The sequence below is a fragment of the Anas platyrhynchos genome, chromosome 7, assembly GCF_047663525.1.
Source record: "Anas platyrhynchos isolate ZD024472 breed Pekin duck chromosome 7, IASCAAS_PekinDuck_T2T, whole genome shotgun sequence".
Taxonomy (NCBI): domain Eukaryota; kingdom Metazoa; phylum Chordata; class Aves; order Anseriformes; family Anatidae; genus Anas; species Anas platyrhynchos.
This window is the reverse complement of record NC_092593.1, coordinates 17,353,906-17,376,147: the sequence shown is the minus strand read 5'-3', so window position 1 is coordinate 17,376,147 and position 22,242 is coordinate 17,353,906. Positions and strand designations below refer to the sequence as shown.

The window sequence follows — 22,242 nt, the reverse complement described above, 5'->3', positions numbered from 1 at the left end:
TATAGCTAATATGTTCCTGTTGCAGACCCTGAGGACTCTTTGTTTATGCTAAACGTGAATGTATTCTAGCACATGAATTACTATCCTCCTGCTTGTTTCTTGGGCGCCTCCAGAATAAGTAATACATTGGCATAACTTTGCCATTTGTCAGCCAGCAGTCTGGTAGCACATTTGCTCGTCAATCTAATTTTAACCTTTTCTCATATGAGCACTTGGTACTTCATGTAAATCAACCAGACAGTCTGTCATTCGATAGGACACTATCTTCATAGTCTTCTAAACTATGTGCTCTATCATATGTGTTCATTTTTAAGTAGCAGAGGAAAATTAAAACTAATATATTACTTCTGGTTTCTTAATACCAGAATGCCAGGAATCTCTTTATTACCACAATAGAGATAAATGATACGTCTAGCAGAGTTTTTTGACAATGGGCATGGTAATGCATTCAGCACTTTCTGAACTGGAAGGTCTGTTCTGAATGGTAAGTAGTGCAATGTGTGGCTAAAGGCTTCATAGCACATAGAGTAGGTCTGTTCCTATTATCGCTGTAATTTGCAGCTAGGAATACAAAACATACATTCAACTGATTAGTGAAAAATATATTTATAAATAATTACATTATGGTTCCGATAAGTTTCTTGTTAAAATACTGAAGCTGACTCTGAGAAGGAGAACATAATTCACTCCTAAATTTAGGTAAGTTTGTCAATGTTAATTTCTTTTGATAATTTGTGTAAATAACATGAAAGGCTTACTGGTATGTCCTTTACTTTGTGAGGTTTTTCAGAAATTGATTTGGCTATGAAATAGTATGTTTGAAGTTACACTTTTAGCTGTTTTCTCAGGGTTGCTGTAACTATGCATCACTTCAATATCTTTTATTTTTTTAAACATGAAATGAAGAAGGTCATAGTCCATTTATACAGCCTAAACACATTCTGGCTTTTTCAGCTTTTTTACTGCATGAAGAATGTTTTTAAAATGAAGTTTTAAAGTGGTACAGAAATGATCTGCAACTTCTGCTAAAAAATCAGTCCCATACAACACCTGTAATCATTCACTAAATGGTACAATAATTAACTGTTTTAACAATTATGAAAGCTAGAGTTTGACTGATCTATATTTTCCTTATTAATACTTTGAGACTATTAAAGCTGCATTGCATTTCACTCAGGCTTGTGAGAGATAAACTAAAACTACGTGTAATTAATACTAGATTCTGTTCTAATGATTTATGACATCGTACTTGGTCTGAGGCAGACAATGAAGGGTGCCTGCATTTTTCCCCAGCACAGTACTTTGTAGTCCCTTTACCAAAGAGCAGAAGTGAAGCTCATTGACTCCTGTAACACCACAAATGCACCTCAGTTCATTTTTTGTTGTGCTGCTGTTGTTTACTTAGACTTCATCATGCTTTCAGTCCATCCTACTGCCATGCTTCCTTTTCAGCACCTTCTGTATATGGTATGTACCCCATTATTGCTGTGGAATTCTCACCTCTGTTGTGTCCCTGGTGAATGAGTTATAATTAATTTTATTTCTTATTAATTTAATTGTATTAATAATTATAAATAATTATATTTGTACAATCTCTATCCCAAAGATCTGTTTCTGATTGAGGTAGTAGTGTAATAGAAGTAAGAACACAGGAACTGCTTCTAACACCACCTTCAGTATCTTTTTTAATCTCTAAATCAAGTACATGCAATATTTGTTGATCAAGATCTAAAGTTATATATGACTTCATTTAACACAAAAATTGGAGAAAGTGTTAGCCACAGACTGATTAAGTATCTTCAGGAACACAGGCCTGAGGTATCTGGCCATAAGTATTATCTTCAATAAATAAATACACAGCAGCAAGAATTTGTCCCAGAAAATGGTCAGGTAATTCTATTACTTAATTTTGCGTAGTGGAGTTATATGTGAGTTTATCTTCCATGCTCTGATGTAGTTTTCACATGGGAGTTTGTTGGTCTTCCATACCTAGATCTTTTGGGGCCAGTCATCTGCAGTTTCAGCTCTCAGGGATGTAAATGTATCTAGGCAAAATTCAATATGGTTGGTGAGGTAGACTGTCACAAGCAGTGACAGCATCTGATTTCACTGAGCTTGTCAAAACTAATTTTATATGTAATTTGTTCACTGTATATGAGATCCTCTGTTTTGCCACCATTGGTCTTACAGTTGTGAGGTTTACCTAGTTCAGGGTAGTGCACAGAACTAATAAATGTTTTCTCTGAGGAAAAACTGAATTTCTGGGGATGGAGGGGCTGCATTATAACACAGGAAAAGTATTTTCTGGTCTTACTTATTGTTTGTGCATTGGAGCACACATCTTTGACAAACATCTTTTTTTTTTTTCTTCAAATTTTTTATGACTCCTGGTCTTTATGGATAACTGAAGAAACAACTGGTCAGCAGGATCAGAAGTAACAGAATTATACATGGTATGAATCTGTTCTCAGATCTTGTATATAAGAAGGCAGGGGTTTTTTTGTTTGTTTGTTCTATGCTTGTATGAAGGAAAGAGAAGAATCATGGTAAGGCAATATGATTCTATAATATTTTTCCCTGGAGCGCGTATCTAAGGACAATCTGTTCTAGTTCTTAGCAATATATTCCTCCAGGAATCTAAGGCAAAATTCAACCATCTCTACTCGATTGGCTCAGTCTTTCTCTGTCACTTTTCGTGTATTTTTTATATCATTCAAAAAAAAAAATAATCCACCCTTAAATGCATTTTCAGGTGCTGCTAGTGAGACAGCTTTAAAAATACCTTTGTCCCCAAGCCATTAATCATACAGATTCTGCTACCGTCCATTGGTTTCTTAATCTTGATTCAGTCCCACCTGTTAGATGACAAGTCTAGGTATCAGAGTCTAAATTTGGCTCACTTCATTGTTTACGTAATGTTTCCTAAAAAAAAAAAAAAAAAAGGTTAGTGCCACAGCAACGTACTGTCAAGCTGAGTTGCAGATATTTAGGCCCCATGTGGCAGCTAAGGAGAATGGAGAATATTCTGTCCTCTCTAGTGTCTGGCATCCTGACTTGGAGTTTGTATACCTATCCTCCTCAAATCATCAGATTAAAAAAATAAATAAAGTGAAAAAAATAATGTTCTAAAAATGTAGCTAGACTACTCTAGAGAAAGGAGGACTTCAGGTGTTTCACTTCGAAACTGAGTTTACCCTTATTGAAGTAAATAGAAATGCAAAAAAATAAAGATCACCTCTACCCCAGCTTTAGTGAACTACGTGATATAATTATAATTGAAGGTCATTCTTTAGACATTTAAGTTCTGTTTTCAAGGGCACTTATTTGGGAAGTGGCACATTAGGGAATCCTATTATCACACTGACAGTAAAAGCCCAGGAAAAGGGCCTTTATGATTTGTATTATAGAAGTATGTATAAACACATAGCAGAGGTTGCTCCACAGAGCTCGGTTGCTGGGTTTGCGTGACGCCAAGGCAGATGCCATGCGGTGCAGCCATTTGTGTCTCAGCGGCCTGCACCTGCTGGGCCCAGCTTCTTTCATCCCATGCATCCTGGTCACTGTGAGCAGCTCTTGAGTTTGGCGTGTGGTGGGCACTGCTCGGTGACCCTGTGCGCCAGGCACAGCTTGCCAAGGCGATTAGTGGCTTGTGTCTGACTGAGGCTAAATGCCAGAAATGGGGTGGGAAGGGAAGCACCTCCCACCACCTTGCTCCACATACATGGTCTCCAGGCCTTGAAGTCAGCTGCCAATTTACAACTTTAGGCCCTAATTAGCTCCTAGGGACGTATCAATAAAAAGCCACGATTTGGGTTTATAGGTAGCAACAAGTGTTACTGTTCTTCCTCAGCAAAATTTATTCTCTGATAGTTTTTTCCACCCAGTCCTAAGGCACTTTTCTCTTCGAGTGTAACTTACTACTCTGCTCTGACCTCACTGCTGCTAATGTTACCTCCATTTTGGGTCCACGCACGGTTCCCTGAAGCTTTCCTGCCTGCTGTTTGTTCCCCTCCTCCCTTTCCCCTGAAGCACCTCCACAGACTGAATGCTCTCAGAGGAAATGGCCTACCACCCCTCTCCTCTCACACCCCAGCATGGGCTTTACTGAATGCAAAGCCATCTCGGGCCCAAGGCAAGTTTCTGTCAAAAAGCAGATACAGGTGTAGGCAATACTGGTATTAAAGTAACCTCCAGCAGACCCCACACCTTGCAACAGGGAGAGAGTGATCTTGGGCCTATTTTCTCCCCACCTGTGGGCATCAGCTGAAAGGGCTGCACACGAGGCAGTGGTTGTTAAATTTCTACTGGGCCTAGCAGAGAGGAGTTTGCTTTTATTTAGTACAGGGGATAGGAAGAAGCAGCAGTAGCATCAACACCACCACTGCTGGTGGTGAGAGGTCTCCAAATGTGTCCTAGGCCTGTGGTGGAGTTCTGAGGCCCTCTGCCCCTGCAGTGGGTGGCCTGGTATGGTGAGGGGCCCAGCGGCTGCTGTCCCTGTTGGGCCACCTCAGGGTGCCCTGGGCACAGCAGTCCCCAGCCTTGTTACACACAGTGTCCCCTGCTTGATCTTTCACTCCTGCTTTTCCAATTCTCTTCCATGTGCTCCCAGAACAGACCCTGACCTCACCCTGCTTCTGTTCTGTTTGCTTTCCCTTTTCATATAGTGCTGCCCCAGCTCTTCATCCCCTGCCCAGAAAAGTAAGACATATGCTGGGGTGCCTTTGTTCTGTGTGCCCACTTAGTGTTAGAAGAGAGATAAGGTATTTGTTCTTCTATGTTGTGATCTGTTTGATGCTGATGCTTTCTTGCTCATATCCTAATGTAACTCTGCCTTCGTGCTTTTTCTGATTTTGTCTGGGGTTTGTCTGGGATTCTTTTGTGCATCCCAAACTAAGGACGTTCTGCTAACCTGGTCAAATAACCTAAATTTTGATCTGTTAAAATGAACTTACTGTGCAATGTGAAAAAGCACCTTCGGAAACCACAAGTGACCTGATTGGAAAGTAAGTGAGCTGGAGGCAGAAGCACTGAATGTACAGGAATAGAGTAGATTAAGGTTATAGCAAATAAAAGGATTTAGAAATCAGAATGGCCTTAACACCAGTCTCTAAAGTAATGGATTAATTATTCCAGAGAGATTGTGCTGTGTGTCCCTGTGCTAACAGGGCTTTTATTTCTTCCCCCTGGTGAGAGGCAGGAAAGTGGTTGCTTAAATCACTATTGACATACAGCATATGAATTCCAGTTTTGATTTTATGAACAGCCTCTATCATCATGTCTTCTGTGGACTGTCTCATGCTCGTTGTGCTGTGGGGTTAGACACACTGTCACCATCCCTATAAATAGCCTGCTTGGTTATGAAGGACTAGTAGTATTTCCTCTGGGAAGAATAGGACTTTTGACTGGTGGCATTTTAGGCCAGTTCTCTTTAAACCTCCTAGAGGAGATAGGGTTTGGACAGTGAGAAACCTGCTAGAGAAAGCCAATAATCAAGGTATTAATTGTTGAAGTGCAGGCACCCAGTGAGTGTGGAGGGTCCACAGAGAAAATTGAAGTTAAGAGGAGTAGGACAGTGGTGTGCTTTTAAAAAGAAAGGTCAGCTGCAGGGCTGGTAAGGAGCAAGAAAGCTACTATGCAGAGAAAGAGAAGCTCCCTGTGATACAGCGGGAAGCAGAGCTGCTGTGCAAGACTGTTGCAGCATTGGACAGGTCTGCTCCGTGCCCAAAAAATGCTCAAGCGTATTGGAGAACGGGAGGTAAGCTGACATTGCTTTCCGTATCTTTATTTTTGGAACAAAGTAGGAGGTAATTATGTATAGAAAATGCCGTGTTTCATCTATCAACTGTTTAGCTGCTAGTATGGTCTCTGAGTGTGGAGAACACCTTCAAGCAAATACATAGCACACTCAAGGTAGGTTTGGTGGGGTGGATGCTTTTAAGCTTGTCAAAAGAAGTTCTAGAGATATAGGTCATCTGGTCTGTACAACCCTGTTTCTGTGAAGAAATATCCTGGAGACACCAAAGAGAGTGCAGGTTCAGCTGACTGTGCAGTGAGGCAAATTCCACTGCACACAGTGTGAGAGGTCAAATACAGCATGGTGTTGACATATAACAAGGCTTCCTAAGTGTCTTCTGGCTATTGAAAGTAACAAATGCCAAGGTATCTGGGGGTTTTCCTTGCAATTAACAATTTGTCTGGAATTCAGACATCACCTTCCACAATTTGGGATGTTTCCAACAGTGCATTTAATTGTCAGAAGAACCTTTTGTGCAAATAGTGAGTCCGTATACAAAAAGATTGCTCTGCCAAAAGGAATGAAATAGACCATTAAATTTAAGGATGACTAACTTTTTCTGAATAGTGAAGAAAACACCACACTTGCCAGTTATCTCTTCTGTGCATTTCCTCAGTTGTGGCTGAGGCCATCTGATGACTGTTTCCCTTTCACTCCCAGCGCAGTGCAGTCTGTCTGCTGTCAGCAGTTAATGAAGTCACTCACAAGCCTCCATTCCCCGGGGAAAAGCACTTCTATGAATAGACCTGTTACTTACGTCTCTGTTTGCAATGCTCTCAGCGCTTCTTTTGCTGTGCCACCATTTCTAATGATTGTGCCATTTTTGAACAATGCCCTTTCATTGTAGAGCTACTGCTATTCAGGATGCCAAAAAAGCTCTTGCTTCTGGCACAGCTGTTAAAGTCCTGTGAAGGCTTCTGTGTTGTCCTCAGTGACAGACACATGTTCTGAGGTACCACAGGCTTACCAAAAATGTGCGGAAAGTGAATGAATAGTCTTATTGCAGCACGTATTTTCAATAATAGTCCACAGGGAATTTCATCATGAGATACTTCATCAACACATGTCCTACAATAAGGAGGAAATAATAAAGGTTTTTGTTTCTGAGAACAAAATATTTCCATCCTACTGAAATAGAAAGGGAAACTTGATCTGATGAGAAGTACTAGAGAACATCACATATTTGCCCAGCTGAGCTTGCACGTCTGGTTATGATTAAGCATGTGTTTATAAGGAGCTATGTGTTGGTCTAGACAGAGGTGAGCTATAAAAGAAATGAAGATAAAAAGATAGATAAAGAATGATGAATCATGATAATGTATTGTCCCAAGGACAGAAATGTAAGAGCTTATACTACAATTTGTAGGGTCTACCAGTGAAGTCAAAGACTACTCAGTGGAGTTAAGTCACTGGTTTGTGTTTTCATGACTGAGTTGTGTGGTTGAGGTCTAACCCCAAATAATTTTAGTTGAACACCTGTCTAAGAAAATTTAGCTATGAATACCAATAAATAGTCAAAAGGGGAGGGACTGAGTAAAACAGCATTTGGTTTAAACATTGCCTATTCTTTCTCTGGGAGATGTGGGAGACAATTTTTTAAAAAAAATGTTTTTAATATCCACTTTTTTTTTTGACTGGACTTATTCTTAACAGGCTCCCCCAACATCAAGTTGTCAAAATTTTAGTTCTCAGAGAGTTATGATAAGCTCTTCTATAAAGTGCAAACTGTCTATTTCTCTGCACCATGAATGTCTGAATTGTTCCTACATGAGCAGAGTTCAAGTTGTTTTCATATATGAACCTTTGTTCATGTTCCTCATCCTCCTACTTATATAAAGCCAAAACAAAAGAAACTTGTTACCCAGACTTTTCATTTGATATTAATTCTGGGTGGCTGAATAAGTCTGTGATTCATGACCCATGTTAAAATTTAACGTCAGCCTTTAATGTGTTCAGCCTGACACATGGTGTGTCTTATAATATTGATATATCTCATCGACCTAGCAATCTGCATCAGCTTGCTGAAACATGCCACGAAAGGAAAATGATACAGTTGTCCTGATCTACTTCTCTGTCAAAGCTTTAATTAAAACATTCACACTGTCTGCTAAGGGTTCGGGGGAAACTCATAAGATGCCTGTGCAGTCATTCACAACATTTCATTTTGAAAGTTTAGGAGGATAGGAATATGCTCATAAATCAGACTCCTGTGACCTGGTCAGCATCTCAACAGCATCCAAAGCTTATCTGACTTGCTCTCCAGAATCCTGTATCTAAGAAAACACAAATTCACGCATCAGATTTTTCCCTGATGCATTTGACAAGCATTTACTTCCAGTAACAACCCAAGCAGTTGCAGTGAATTCATCAGACCTGCAGAGCCAGAGCAGCACTGTTCTCACAGTGGTTGGCATCCTTTTCTCAGAGATGCAGAGGTACAGACCTGAGGATGGATTTCCCTATCAGGGTATTTTTTTTTCCCCATTGCTGGCACCCAGACAGCCTGGAGGCTGTGACAAGGCAATACTCAGCCATCTGTAGGTTTGTCAGCTGGGAGATAGAGCTTGATCAAAATGAAGTTTCATTTACTGGTAGCTGCTCCTGAAATGCGACCCTACCAGACCACATAGGAACAGCACTTGTGTGATAAAGCCAACTGGCTATGTCTGCAGAGGTTTCTTATTAAGGTCATGTAGAGATTTTTTTATTTATTTATTTTTTCTTTACCCAAGCAGAACCATCTAGAAGGTAGGACTGAAAATGCTGCTGTCATCTTCCCACCCCCAGGACAAAAAACCTACTTGTAACAGTGATCCTTATCGTCATTGGAGGATGCTTCTTGCTTCCTTTGGTCCCACAGTGCCATGCTAGCATCAGTTCCTCTGATCCAGTAGCAGTGGATGTTAAAAGCACAGCCAATACCTCAATTGGCTATTTAAAATCAGCTTCAGCAAGCATTGCTCCCTCTCTGACCTTTTCCTGGCTTTTGTATCCCCTATGTTTGGCTGTCCACCCAGGCATTTCGGCTCAGATTTGGAAATCCCCTGTTCTCAACACTGGACTGTTATTTTTCGGGCAGAATTTACATGCTGTCCTCATAAAATCAGGACATCTGTGATGCCTGTGCTGTTATTCAGAGTATTAATAGAAATTATAAACAGAAAGAAGTCTCAAACACAGGCTGTCAAGGCAGGAGCTTGCGATGCTCTGTCTGAGCCTGAACTAGTCGCAAGAGAGGAGCAGCTTCTTCTAAGGAGTGATCTTCCTCAAGCAATCTTCATCAGTATAATAACAAAAGAAGCACAATACCAGGACCATTAAGAAAACAGTATGCTATGAAGATTGTGAACTTAGAAGAATGTAAACAAAAGGCCAAGACTTGAAAGATTCATTAATATGTAAGTTCAGAAGCACTGGCTAAATCAAACTATCTTTGCTCAACACAAAAACATAGCAAATGAAACTAAGAGGTGCTTTTGAAGAAGCAGGGGGGAGAGGAAAGAAAAATACCACTGTAGAAGTGGTAAGAATAAATCAGATAGTAACACATGAGAACATAGGTATCAGTGGAGAATGAAGGGAAAAATAGACTTTATTATTCTATATGAGCAAACCGATGTTAGATGAGACTTGTGAAATGAATGCCTTTATCAGTAATGCGACTTTGCACTGGTATCATGAATAACTGTTTATCAGCAGGTTCCAAAAACCCAATCACACTCTGAATAAGTAACTGCAATGTTCTTGTTTGCTTTTTTATAGCTTTTAAACCATAAATATTGAGCAGCTTACAAAAAAATGTGAGAGAAAATGATGACATAATAAGAACAGATAAATATGTACTTTCTCCAAGCCACTGCTAGCATATTCAGTTTGCTACTGGCACTATTTATTATATAATCTTGCTTGAAATTGTTACCACGATTTGAGCAGTAGGTTGTGTACCATTGCCCTTTATCTTTAAGTTAACGTGAAACAGGAAAACGTGGGCATTTGTGGTTTTCCCTTGTGCAAGAAAGGTCAAACTACAGAACAGTATAGGAATATCCATAACTTTGAATTTCACAAAGCTGAAAAAAAAATAAATTAACATTTGATATGTTGGATTATTAATTTTCTGGCCCAGAAGTAAGTGAACACCTAATGTGCCCATCTTTGGAGCCAGTCTATTTTTGACTGTTGTCTATAGAAAATGCAGAGAAAGGGGCATCTCCTGTGTGTGAACCTCAGACCTGTGTTTACTGTTCCCTGGAGGTTTGCTTATAACACGTTCATGATCTGGCACGCTCTCTGGGCGTAGTCATAGCACCAGTGTACAATCTGTTTGAATTCCTCCTTGGTGTCTACTGTTCCCCTCAGACGTTCCTGAGCACGGTGATTGTTCTCTGATTTAAAAGGGCATTCAGATGCCTCTTCCAAATTAACAATAACTCAGCTGTCGCTCATCCTTTGTGCTGGCTGCAGGCTGCACACCTTCATCAGGCTGCAGCAACTGCACAGCTTCTCCTTCAAATCTGTAAACCATCAGTGAGTGGTGGACGTTTGTTGTAGACACAGGGTGCAAATTCCCTCGGATATTGACCAATCTGGGGGAGTTTTACAGTGCTGAGTAATGTCTGTCTTACCTGTTTGTGGACACGTGTGCTGTAGTTACCTCCAGGCCAATAACATTGCTAAAGCAGCATCGTGAAACAACAGATTCTGCAGTAATGGTTGTTTTCCCCAGTTTCTCCTGAATCAGTCTCATGAGCCAGACATGCTAAATTATAATAGTTTCAGGGTTGGTTCTTCAGGTGCTAAAGCTACCAGCATAGGCATTCCTAAAGCTTTCACTCTTCATAAATAAATCCTTTATTCCTCTCTGGGAAGAAATTGTATCATTCTCTGTTAGATTTTGTCAATAAGGCTTTCTATGCCATTTTGCAACCCATGTGGAGAACTGGATTTTTATGTATCTTTTCCTCCTATCTCACGTGGTAATTGTTAGGTTGACTAATATAGTATGTTCAGTAACATCTTTACCCTTATTTATGTTTTTCATATGATGACCTTACAGTAGACTCTCAAGTGTCTCACCTGATTAGGGTGGGTAGGGTCTTGCCCTAGTGTAGAGTCTCATCCACCAGGTCAGCAACATACGGTAAATCAAAAGTAAGAGTAATGTTGGGAAGGGTCACATCATAACTGACTGACTGTATAATGAATAACTGATAGCTATGACTCAGTGTCTGCATTTCTTTCCTAAACACACACTGTATTGTAGGCTGGCTTTGAATATTTTTTTTCTTTTTTTTTTTTTCCTCTTTTTCTTTTTTTTCTTTTTTTTCTCCCCACGTAGTTTCAGGTAATGGTTAACTCCAAATGACTAAAAGACCTTCAGGAGACCTGATGAGACTTCTTACAGGTCCTTGGGTTCAAAAGTAAATTCAAGCTTTTACTTTATCACTTTATTTAAAAAACATATTTCTCTTATCTGAAGCTACTTTAAAACTACCCCACAAATATAAAGTTATCAGTATTACTACAGCATAATTTCAAGGTGAAATGATTGTATTCCAGGCAAATGCATGCACAGTATGTGCATCCATTTTTTAATTTTTTAATTTTTAATAGAACAATAAGACCTTTTAGCATCTGTGGCAATGCAGTCATTTCTGAGATGAAACATGACTTTGCATCAGCTTGCATTGTAGGATAAAAGGTGGAAGGACAGAGCACTGAGAAGAACACAAACTGGGAAAACTGTCTGAAGGAAAAACCACCATTACAGAGTTTCATTCCTGAAGAGGGTGTGTTAAAGTATGCAAGACAATAAAGAGTAGCAGATGTCTTAAGAATTGATGTTATGAGGAGTGTTTTAAGGCATTTATCTTTTGAGAGGACAGAGGATTTTTCACCAAAAGTAGATGAACTCCATCTGAGCAAGCGTGGTATTCATTTTCTGGAAGTAGTATTCCTGTAGTTGATAACAATATAGTATAACATGATTATATCATGTAACAATACTACAAAATATCGCATGCTGACAATATATATTTATATATCCGTATAACCAGTAAAAGTATTGTAAGCAAGAAAATAGGAGAGAAGGCTGGGGGACACTTGTAAGTAATTTCCATGCATGGTCCTGAAAAGAAGGAAATGATGAATGCACGGGGGAGAAAAAGATATGATGGATACAACACAAAGAGGAAAAATAAGTATTAACATGGGTGGGAACATGAGGTGGATGGTCTCGATGTCAGGAATAAAAAGAATGTGAACCATGTAATTAAAAAAAAAAAGAAAAGTGCAATGCCATAGAAGACAATCTGAGGTATTTATATACAAAAACTGTATGCAGGAAAACACAGGCTAGAAGCGCAGGGCCCAGGATGACCCTGAATCTCTCAATGATAACAAAGTATGGTTGATGACTAGTGTATGACTGAAACACTCTTAAACTGATGTGTAGACTAATGAAAACTAAAAATAAAAGCAAATATACAAAGGCATCACTCAGTAACAATGCAGAGACAGCATGGGTGGGGTGGAATTTGTCAAACTTTTGGGGCAAAGTATGGTGAATAAGGGTCTTCTGAAGGACCACTAAAGGACTCTTAGATATATTTCTAATACAGATGACTTCAGGCATGAAGGCGAAACTTCCAAGCATTGTATTGTTATGGGAAATTTTGATGGAACAGAAATAGAGTATAAAGCAAATGTTACTGATAACAGCAGAGCCGGTTATTCCAGGGTGTGATAGCTGGCAGATTTCATCACTATGCAGTCACCGGACTAATATGATGCTATTCTAGGTGGTCTTTGTTAGGTAGTGATGCCATAGAGCAGCTGGTTGTAGAAAATAACCTAGCTAATGTTATCCCAACTTGATTAAGTTGAAAATAAGTGAAAGAATAAACAAAAATAGGTCTGTTATATACAGTACTTCAAAAGAACAAATTTTGAGAAACTAGCTAGTGTTGTCAAGTGGATGCAAGTTCCAAGCGTTAGGATTAGAATTTCTTTAAATATATATAAAAATAATAATAAATCTGCACTTTCTGCTGGAAGTAGAGAATGAAGTGTGTTAACACCTTGCTGAAGAAATAATATATATATATATATATATATATATATATATATATAATTATATTAAGAGTGAGAAAAAAATATATTAGGAATGAGCAAAGAGTGAAAGACATAGGGGAAGCAGCTGTACCTTGGACACCAAGAAGTGTAGAGTGCAGTCATATTTGTTAAGTGGCGAACAGATTTACCATCTGTAAACCAAAGCACAAAGACTAAAAGCTTTTTATACCAGGAAGATGAAGGGAGGTCTGGCATGTGGTAAGGATGGGGCGTTGATTAAAGATAGTGTAAATGCTGCCCAAGCCAAGTAATTTTTTTTTTTTTTCTATGAAGAGGATGGTAGAGATCACAGAGGAAAATAAACAAGATGGTAAGAAGCCACAGAAGTAAGAGCTAACATTTGCAAACTTGAAAATTAAATCCAAAGAACAGAGTAGGCTCATAGTGGAATGATGTCCATCATCCATCCTAAAATGCTGAAAGAACACCAAATCAAATTTCAAATACAGGAGCAAGTTTTTCTTAAAAGACCTATCAAATCAAAGAAGAGAGAAAAGTGGAGGAAAAGTGACCTCACATCTAGAATTTCATTAATTTGACCTTAACCATATGCAAATTGTGTACACATTTTGCTAGAAATAACAAATAAAGATGTGGATATAAAAAGGAAAAAATAGAATGAAAGCAATAAATGTTTGATTAAATATATAAGGGCTGAGAATATGTATGGAAGGTACCATCTGTTCTGAAAAAGGAATTACTGGGCTATCAGAGATTACAAACAGATTTTCAAGTATTACAGTTTCAGCTAATCTCTGAAATTATTAATGCTTTCATTGCTGCTAAAAATGGCATGCTCAAATAAGAAAAATATCCATCCTGTTATATGGGCAGTCGGGGAACTTGAGAGCTGGAGGTGTGGGTTTGAATTTAATAACACAAACTGAGGTGGAAATGATTTCTGTTATAAACTGAAGGTTATCAAGTGGACAGGAGAAAGACCATAATGTCTTGATCAGTCATAGAAGGATGCTCACAGAGTTGGGATTGAGTCATGGAAAAGGCAAAAAATGATCCTCTTTAGATATAATGCAGGCGGCTGAGGAAGGAATACTACGTATAGGCTCCAGCGTAGGAGGCATTGGTCAGAGCTCTTCTGGAGTGCTGTGAACAGTCTGTCACCCACAATTAGGAATGAGCATTGAAAGAAATGCAGAGAAGTAGTGCTACACAAACCAAAGAATGAGCGATATACAATTGCTGTCTATAAATACATCAAGGGGAGGGGAACGAAGGGCAGGGCAAATACTAGGAAAGGAAAGAAGTTATTTAAGTTACTAGACAATGTTGTCACTAAAACAAATGGATATAAATTAGTTAGTCCATCTAGGCTGGAGCTTAGAAGGTCTCCAGTGATGAGAAGAGTAAAGTCGCTAAAGCAATCTTCTAGTGAGAGTAACAGGAACAAAGCACGGTGACTGCGCGTGTCAGAGTAAAATGGAGCTTATTTGCTTGTGAGTTGGATAATGCAGAATTCACCTTGTTCTTGCATATACCACACAGGTGAGTAGAGACACTTTGTATTTGCCTATCTGCCAGGAAGAGAAACTGTCTGAGCAGTCTTATGACGGATTTTGATAAGTTCCTGAACACAGCTGTATAAGGTGCAAGGACACATGTTTGGTATCTACGAGATCCTTCACTCTGTTGAACTATTGAAGTTTCTGTTAATTTATTGGTTCACAGAGAAAACATGACTTTATGGCCTTCTGGGACATGTTGACATGCTGCAAAACATTAAGAATGAAAAAAAAAAAATTAAAGCTTAAATTATGGTAATTCTGGTCTTGCTAATTGTCCAGCCAAAACAGGGTGATGCTGAGGTAAGCGTAAGGTATCAGTCAATCGAATATTATTAATAGACTTTGCATCATCAATCATTTTGAACTCCTAGAAAGCATTGTTAGGAAAACCATGCTCTGCTTTATTCCTATTGTATTACTCAGCCAAGATAATTGAAACTGATTTAGTTGATTTTATTTTTACTTAGAGATATTTCATTTGCAGGTTCTTGGTCTTGCATGGGTTTTGTTTAGGTATGTAATACTAACAGTTCTTACCAGTTCTTTAAGAATCATAGAAATACTAATCTTTCTGTAAAAGGTCATTCTTCCAATATCCCTGTTTACATATCAATGCACCCTGCTGGTTTAAATTTCCTTCCTACACATGCTCATAGCAATAAAACAAGATTTGCAAAATACAGAAATAATTTATGTCAACAAAGATATTGGAAACAGTTCTGACATTTCAGAATCATGTTAACTGAGCTTATAACAAAGACTGGAAATAATGTTCTGTTTACTGTGGTAGATGAGAAAGGAATTAAAAAAAAAAAAAAGAAAAAGAAAAAGAAAAAGGAAAAAAAAAAAGCTGTTAACAAAAAATTATAACCCAAATATAACATAAATGACCAAATCATTTAACAAAGATGTGTGTTTCGACAGATTCTTAAATATGTAGCCAGGCAAAGTATTGCCAAAAGGTCATAGGGGAGTTGGTACTGACCGCCTTTATGCCTGCAGGTTTTGAAGTAATACCTACTCCAGAATAGCAGAATAGCCATAAGATGGCAGCACGTTGCACAAAGAGCTCCTGAAACCCTAAATCCTGTTCTTTCCCCAGAGGGAGACTGGGCCCTGTGACAGGAGGAGTGGACTGAATTCTGCGTCTGTAAATAGAAACCATACCATTAGCGTTCAGAATAACTTGAAAGCTTCATAAATCTAGCTGGTTTCAGTCAGCGTCTTGGCCCACTTTCTCAGTTATTAGCAGCTGTTTGGATGCTGAAGTAAACATGCTTATCTATTTTGGCTACTCTAGATTGACATTATTCAAACCCTGTGTTTGAGCAAAGCACTGGAGTTCCGTACCCCTAAGTATAGCAAGGTCAACTATAACAAATAGAGGTCTATTTGCTCTGTGTAAGACCAGCGTGGAAAAGGTACTTATTACAAGTGATTTAGTCCCAGCCTCATAGTTCAGAATTTACGTCTGGATAAATCAGGCCTGACTACATCGTGCTTACACATTCCTTCCAACTTCTTCAAAAGCAAGGCACCTAGCTCGTTTTGCTTATTCATCGCATTTCATGCTATATGGCTGCAACATGCATGTCGCAGGGCTGCCTTTGGCCCTTTTGTAAGAGGGAAAGTAGGTAGAGCTTGCACTCAGCATTAACCTGAATGGAAGAAGCTGCAGAAAGCTGCCAGTTAAAGGGCAGAGACCTGACATCTTGTGGAGTTAAGTGCTGTGGGGTTAATGCTAATGCTCAGAGCAGTTCCAGCCACCAGCGCGGAGCTGAGGTACTTCCTCTGGGGTCCCACCACCTCACTCTTATAGGGCAGGGTGGTATACAATGCAACTGTGAAAATCAAACAGAAACTTAGGCCAGATTCAATAGGCTGTGTGGCATCCCTGGCATGTTTTGAGTGCTGTGGGCTGGCTGACAGTCCTGGTTGGAAGCCATGTGATTTTTCCACTGGTTCCACCTGAGTCCTGGTGCAGTTGGGAGATTTGATTATTTGGCTTTGAGTGTGAAAGTTTATTCAAATCTGAAAATCAAACAGACCTTTCAGAGTGCTCAACCATGCAAAGGAAATTGAGGACAAAGGTTTGCTCACGCCCTCAGCTGAAACCAGCTGGGTCAGAGCTGTGGGTGAGGTGAACATGGGTTGAAAACACCCTGGGTTGTCTGCCTGCTGTTCACTGCACAGTTGGTGAGCAATTCATCCTTCTTCCTCCTCTTCCTCTCTGTTTGTTCAGAGGTAGGTTGTTGACTTGGCTCTGCCTTCATCTACCAGCAGCGCACTGCTCCGGAAACAAGAGGAGACCAGAGCATGAATCATGACCTGAGTCATGCATCTGCAACACCCCACTTTGTTCAGGGCCGGAGGGAAAAAATTCCTTTCCTACGTGTGGCCGTTCAGCTCGTGCAACCCGCTGGAAGGAGCTACAGACTCTGTTCATCTTCTAAAACTGCTCTCCACCGCCTGTATAGTAGTGCTTGCAAACAAAACACAAAGAGTTATGAGAAGCCTTTGCCTTTTCACACACTTGCCCACAGGCAGGCCTCTGTGCCTTAACCTACACAGCAGTGTTTTGGTGCGAGTCCCGTAGCTGGGAATGAAGTTAGTATACACGTCCCAACAAGGGCAGCTCAGCCGCTGTACGTTCACATCTTCACATACCGCAGGCTCTGTGTCATTTACACAAGACCCAAATGCTTACAGCAGTTTCTTTGGACTGAGGCTGTTTTCCATTTTGAACAATACTCTGTCGCATGGTGCTGTGTAACAAAGAATGAAAACAAATAATATTGAACAACATTAATATGCATAAATCCAAATACAGTTATTTATTTTGCACAGTGGTTTGGTAGGTGATACTGCTGTTTTCTTAAAAAAAATAAATCATGTTTAGAGAAAAAAATGTAAAACCATTTAGTTGCATTCACCATCATTAAATTGGATGAATTTCCCCATGAAATACAATTGTTCATTAGGGATTGTTGTTTCCTCTTTAAATGTGTTTTCCTGATCTCCCCAAAGTATTGCCAGCAAAGTGGGGACAGGACAGTCCTAGTGTCATTGCCATATTTGCGAGCAGTTTCTGTCTGTGCTGGATTGACTTGTTCACAGGATATTCCCATTGCTATGCGGCTACTCAAATCACCTCTGTTCCTTTACAGCTGAATCTAAGCTTGGAAACTTTTTTCAGGCTTCATTGCCTAGCTAATTGACAGCCATCCTCTGAAACATCTGTCGTAGCTGTTCTTTGGAACTAGGGCTGTCAGGCTGGTGAGGGATATATTTTGGGGAAGATTTTTTTCTAAAAGTGCCTTCCATTTCTGCTGGCCCAAGAGTCAGGAACCACTTGACTGTGCAGCTATAGAACAGCTTCACCATTTTAAGATTTTTTTTTCTCACTTATTCAGTAATATTTGCATATTCTTCAGTTGCCATCTTTCTGGTCAAAAAGCTTACCCTAAATTTTGATCTCTATCTCACTGCTTCCATTCCCACAGAACTTGGCAGATGAGGGGCAGGAAGAGATATTTTCTGAAGGGCAGGAGACACTTCCTCCGCTTTTGTAAATACTCACAGAACTGTTTCAGCATGTGGGCTATCCAGACTTCACATTACTCAGTATTTTTCCAAGCTTTCAGATTGAGTGTGTATGAGAAGAGCATTGAGAATTAAGAGTTGGGTTGTGTGTGAAGCTGAGAGATAACTTACAAGAATTTCTCCTCCATGTGAATACCTCCCCAGCTTCTAATTCAAAGAGATTTTCCTTGCTCCAATGAGCTTGGGACATACGGATCTTTTCTGCATTGACTGGTAGGCTTTCACTAGTGCTAACATGCCGCCTCTTCCAGGCTTTGTCTAGCACAGGAGGAACTAATTGTTTATTTCTGTTGAACTGGTCTTCTTGTATTTGTAATTATGCTACATCAGTTCATGCCCTGTATGCAGGAGAGGCTGGTATTTTTTCTAAAATGAAGTCATTTTTTAGATTTAAATGAGCCAATGATGAGGCATGCTTTTGTATGCAAACACTTTCCATTCTGGAACTTGTACAAACCCAGTCACCAGGCTGACTTTTGGATTCAGCTAAATGTGCCAGAAAAGCCATACATTAGTAGCTTTTTACAAAGAGAAAAAAAGCCTTATTAATGAAATGCTACCTGAGGCTAATATTTTTGGTTTATTTCTTATCCCCTGTTCATATCATTAGCTTTTCTTTTTTTTTTTTTTTTTTTCTGTATTCTCTATATTCAAAGTTGGCTGCTCACCAATGAATTTGTTAAAGGTTGGTTGGATGACCATCATATCATTCTGTGCTATCTTTCACGTATTGTAAGTGCCAGGTATGGGGAAAAATGCAGTAAAGATTTTATCCTGTACAAATTTTATTACTTTTTAGAGAAGGACAGACCTGCATTGTTCAGTGCTGCCCATACTGAAAGATAAACAGCTGTGTTCTGCTGGGTTGTGTCATTGTAAAACCATAACTCTGTTTTAAGCAAGACCAGAATTTGCTCCAAAATGAATGTGTAGTGGCTGATAAAACCAGTAATAACTGCATTGTCTGTACTATAAACTACCATTTGTTATACCTCATTGGGCTGATGCCTCTAGTTTGAGTTAACAGAACAAGACTGTCTTATAAACCTTTTTAAAGAAAGGGAATCTTGCTGTCAGATCAAGCAGTGCCAGGACCTCAGAGGCCATCCTCCCCACATCAGCATGGCTATTCCAGATCGTGCTCTTCTAGCATTTGTGATAGCTAAAGCCAGTAAAACAGCACACTAATAGACAAACTTCCTGGTCAATTTATCTTTAGACATCATATAAGATGTTTAGTGACATTGCAAAACAAACCTATTATATCAGCGTCCTACCTAGGTTTTCTTGCCTTGCCCAAGATCTGCTCTTTGTAGATGCTATCTCCCTTCCCGGACCTCTCTTATCATCCTGTGCCCCTATCGCTGAGATTGTCAGTCCCACTCCATCCAGTCCTGTGATCTCATTGTGGGAGCTTTTAAAAGTCAAAACTAACCATGGTTCTTCTCTCCGTATATTTTCCTTTGTGTTTTTGTGGTTGTTTTGCTGTTGTCTATTCTTCCTCTGCTCTACAATCTGGGGAGGTCTGTTCTTAATAAATTGCAGAAACTTAGTTATTTTACTCAAGGCAAGGCTTAACTCAGATCTGGCAGCCATCCCATTCAGAGGCAGGCACTTAGCCTCCAGTCATGCTGTCCGTGCCAAGACCTATATAAAATATTACCACACAAACAAATGGAGAACTGATGCTATCAACCCGAACTTGTAAGTTTTATGTAGGTTGTATTATTCTTTCTGCACTAAAAAGTTTGATATCTTGAATCTAAAAATAAGCCTTTACTAAGTGCCAGCTGTTCAGCTGGCTGGTCCTTAACCTGGGAGGCTTCTGGTGTCTTTTGGTGGCTGAAGGACTGTCATCAAGTCCTTTGAGTGTAGGCTTTGAGGTGTTGTTATATTACCAGGGGCTAGCGAGAGCTGCAAAATGAACTTGTACATTGAAAGGGCAAGCACTAGTTCTCAGAGTTCTGCAAGGCTGTAGGCATAGCAACAGCAGTATAGGATGTACACACAAATGTAAATTAAAGACGGGGAAATAAAATGTGTTGGATGGCTCTTATAGGAGGATTTTTTTCTTTGTATGAGCAAACATTTACAGTCAACTCCACTTCATTTTGACTTTCTGTAGTTATGGACATTGTCCTCATAGACCCGTGTTCTCACCAGCTAAGGGAACATAATCTAATTGATGCTGTTTTCATGCCACAAGGAATTGTTGTAGGTGAACACATGATTCACAAAGGATACTCTAAGGTATAGAAAGCAGTTGAAGGAAACTTAAGAATTTACTGTTGTAAATAGAGATGTTAGGATGTGGTTCCACAAGAACCTAAGCTGGGCTAAATTCAAATTATCATGCTGGCACCTTCCCTGTCAGCTCTGCCTGCCTTTCCTCTTCCTTCTCCTGAGCCGGTGCTCACACTGGGCTGGGCAGTGACACAGCTCAGGGGACCCACCCAGGGGAAGATTAGCCCCCCAGCCTTCCCTACAGAAGGTGCTTGGCTTTTAATTGGATCAGGCTGAATCAGCTCACTGCTTGTTTGGACATCCGTAGTGGTAAGAGCGAAGGGGTGTGAGCAGGGCAAAGGTAGGCTTGACGTAATCCAGTTTGAGCTGCTACGAAAATACCCATAGACTGTGTAAATACTAGTAAAATCGGATGTATCTGGGAATATTTCCAGGCACTAGAATGAGATTCTCTGTGCTATTAAACTGTTAAAATGCTCCCTGGCATGAATTTGACCTCTTCCAATTAACACTCCCTGCAAACAATTTCTGGGCACATTTTGGTTGCTAGAATGGTCCCAATAGGCAATTTGCAAGCATAAACTCAGGTCTTTCTGTGCCAGTTGGCCTCAATGCCCAGGAATGTTTCCAGGCATGTTGAGCTTACTAGTATAGACCTATCCCTACTGTCACATCCTGCCCCAAAATTGCAGCTACCACCAGGTTTGAAAAGGGAGGTCTGATCCTGCCAGTTCTCATGGTGAGAGCAGCTTAGGTTTTTTTACAAGCTAGCTTCACAGCTTCAGTAGGATTCTGACTGTGGAAAAAAAGGATATATGCTTTTAGGGTAGATCAACAACACAACTGATGAAATATTAATTTTATACTTCAGTGTGTAGAGTCAGTTGCGAACTCTTAAGATAAAAGAGGACTTATCCTGAGCAAATTATTTTCAAAACAGAAAATAGCAAAGCATAAAAGATGTGAAGAGATGATATCCAGAAATAAGAAATTTTATTTCCTTTAATAATGCAATAATGCAGTAAGAAAGGCATATTTTCCCTTCATTCCAAGGGGTGGGGAGGAGTAAAAACTTGTTATGTTGTTGTATCCGTGCTGTACTGCCATAGAATATTTAGGCACTTACTACACAGAATTGAAGCTGAAGTGATTTTTTTCAAGTCGGTTGCAGAACTGGGAATACAATTACTCCTTCCTCTACATATTAAAAAATCCACGACTGCAGCATTTCCTTTCCACTTTGCAATGTTAATAAAATAAAGGTACTCTGTATCTTGAATTACCAAGATCCAGGTCCTCAATTATAACAATTGATTGCTTTTTTTTTTTTTTTTTTTGCAGTTGCCTTTACAAGTTTCCCTCCACACCAGGGAATCTGAAAAAATGGGATTTTTACATCTCTCCAGGTATATTTACTTAGCAATCGTACAACCTGTCTGCCTAACACACTCTCTCAGGGAACAATTAAAGGAGTTATTTTAGAGGAGCATTTTAGAGTTCCTGTATATGCCAAAAACGCTCGCTTGGATGGCTTGCTCTAGGACCCAGAGTGACTGCAATTGACAGAAGTCTTCACCTGAATGAATTTTCCTTCTGATTGTATACCTTATAAGGAGTACAGGAAAACAAGGAAGTGATAACCATGTTCAGGTTACTTTTATGCAAAGCTTGCCGTCTTTACCTGCCCAGGTAGCTGTTGTTTTTATTTTCATTCATGTTCTGCCCTCATAGGTTTGAAGATTCCTCGCAGTCCAGTGTAGGTGACTTCTTAAAACGTACGCTTTGGGAATGTATGGATTTTATGATGTTCTGTCTTCCCACAGACGATAAATAACATGTTAATATTTTTTGTCACACAGCCAGCACTGAAAACGAATGGGGATTGAATTGCTTTGCTTCTTTTTCTTATTTCTGCAAAGAAATAACAATGTTCAAGGTAAGACT

At 39.6% G+C, this 22,242-nt stretch overlaps 1 protein-coding gene across 8 annotated transcripts in view; it reads left to right on the top strand.

Moving 5' to 3' along the window:
• Positions 1 to 231: 231 nt before the first annotated feature.
• The window catches only part of ITGB6 (integrin subunit beta 6), a 54,606-nt gene continuing 32,595 nt past the window's right edge, over positions 232 to 22,242 (top strand). The window contains exons 1-3 of one of the 8 annotated variants that reach the window (XR_003498449.3): positions 232 to 484; positions 21,640 to 21,704; positions 22,158 to 22,234. Coding sequence is in view for 7 of the 8 variants with exons in the window: in XM_013106283.5 (XP_012961737.1) it covers positions 22,174 to 22,234 (61 nt within the window). In the remaining variant the exon portion in view is untranslated. Of the gene's footprint in view, positions 485 to 2,410; positions 2,454 to 4,170; positions 5,756 to 14,268; positions 14,432 to 21,639; positions 21,705 to 21,907; positions 22,074 to 22,157; positions 22,235 to 22,242 lie in introns of those variants that run through there. The other 7 variants (XM_013106283.5, XM_038182349.2, XM_038182347.2 and 4 more) reach the window with 7 other exon arrangements.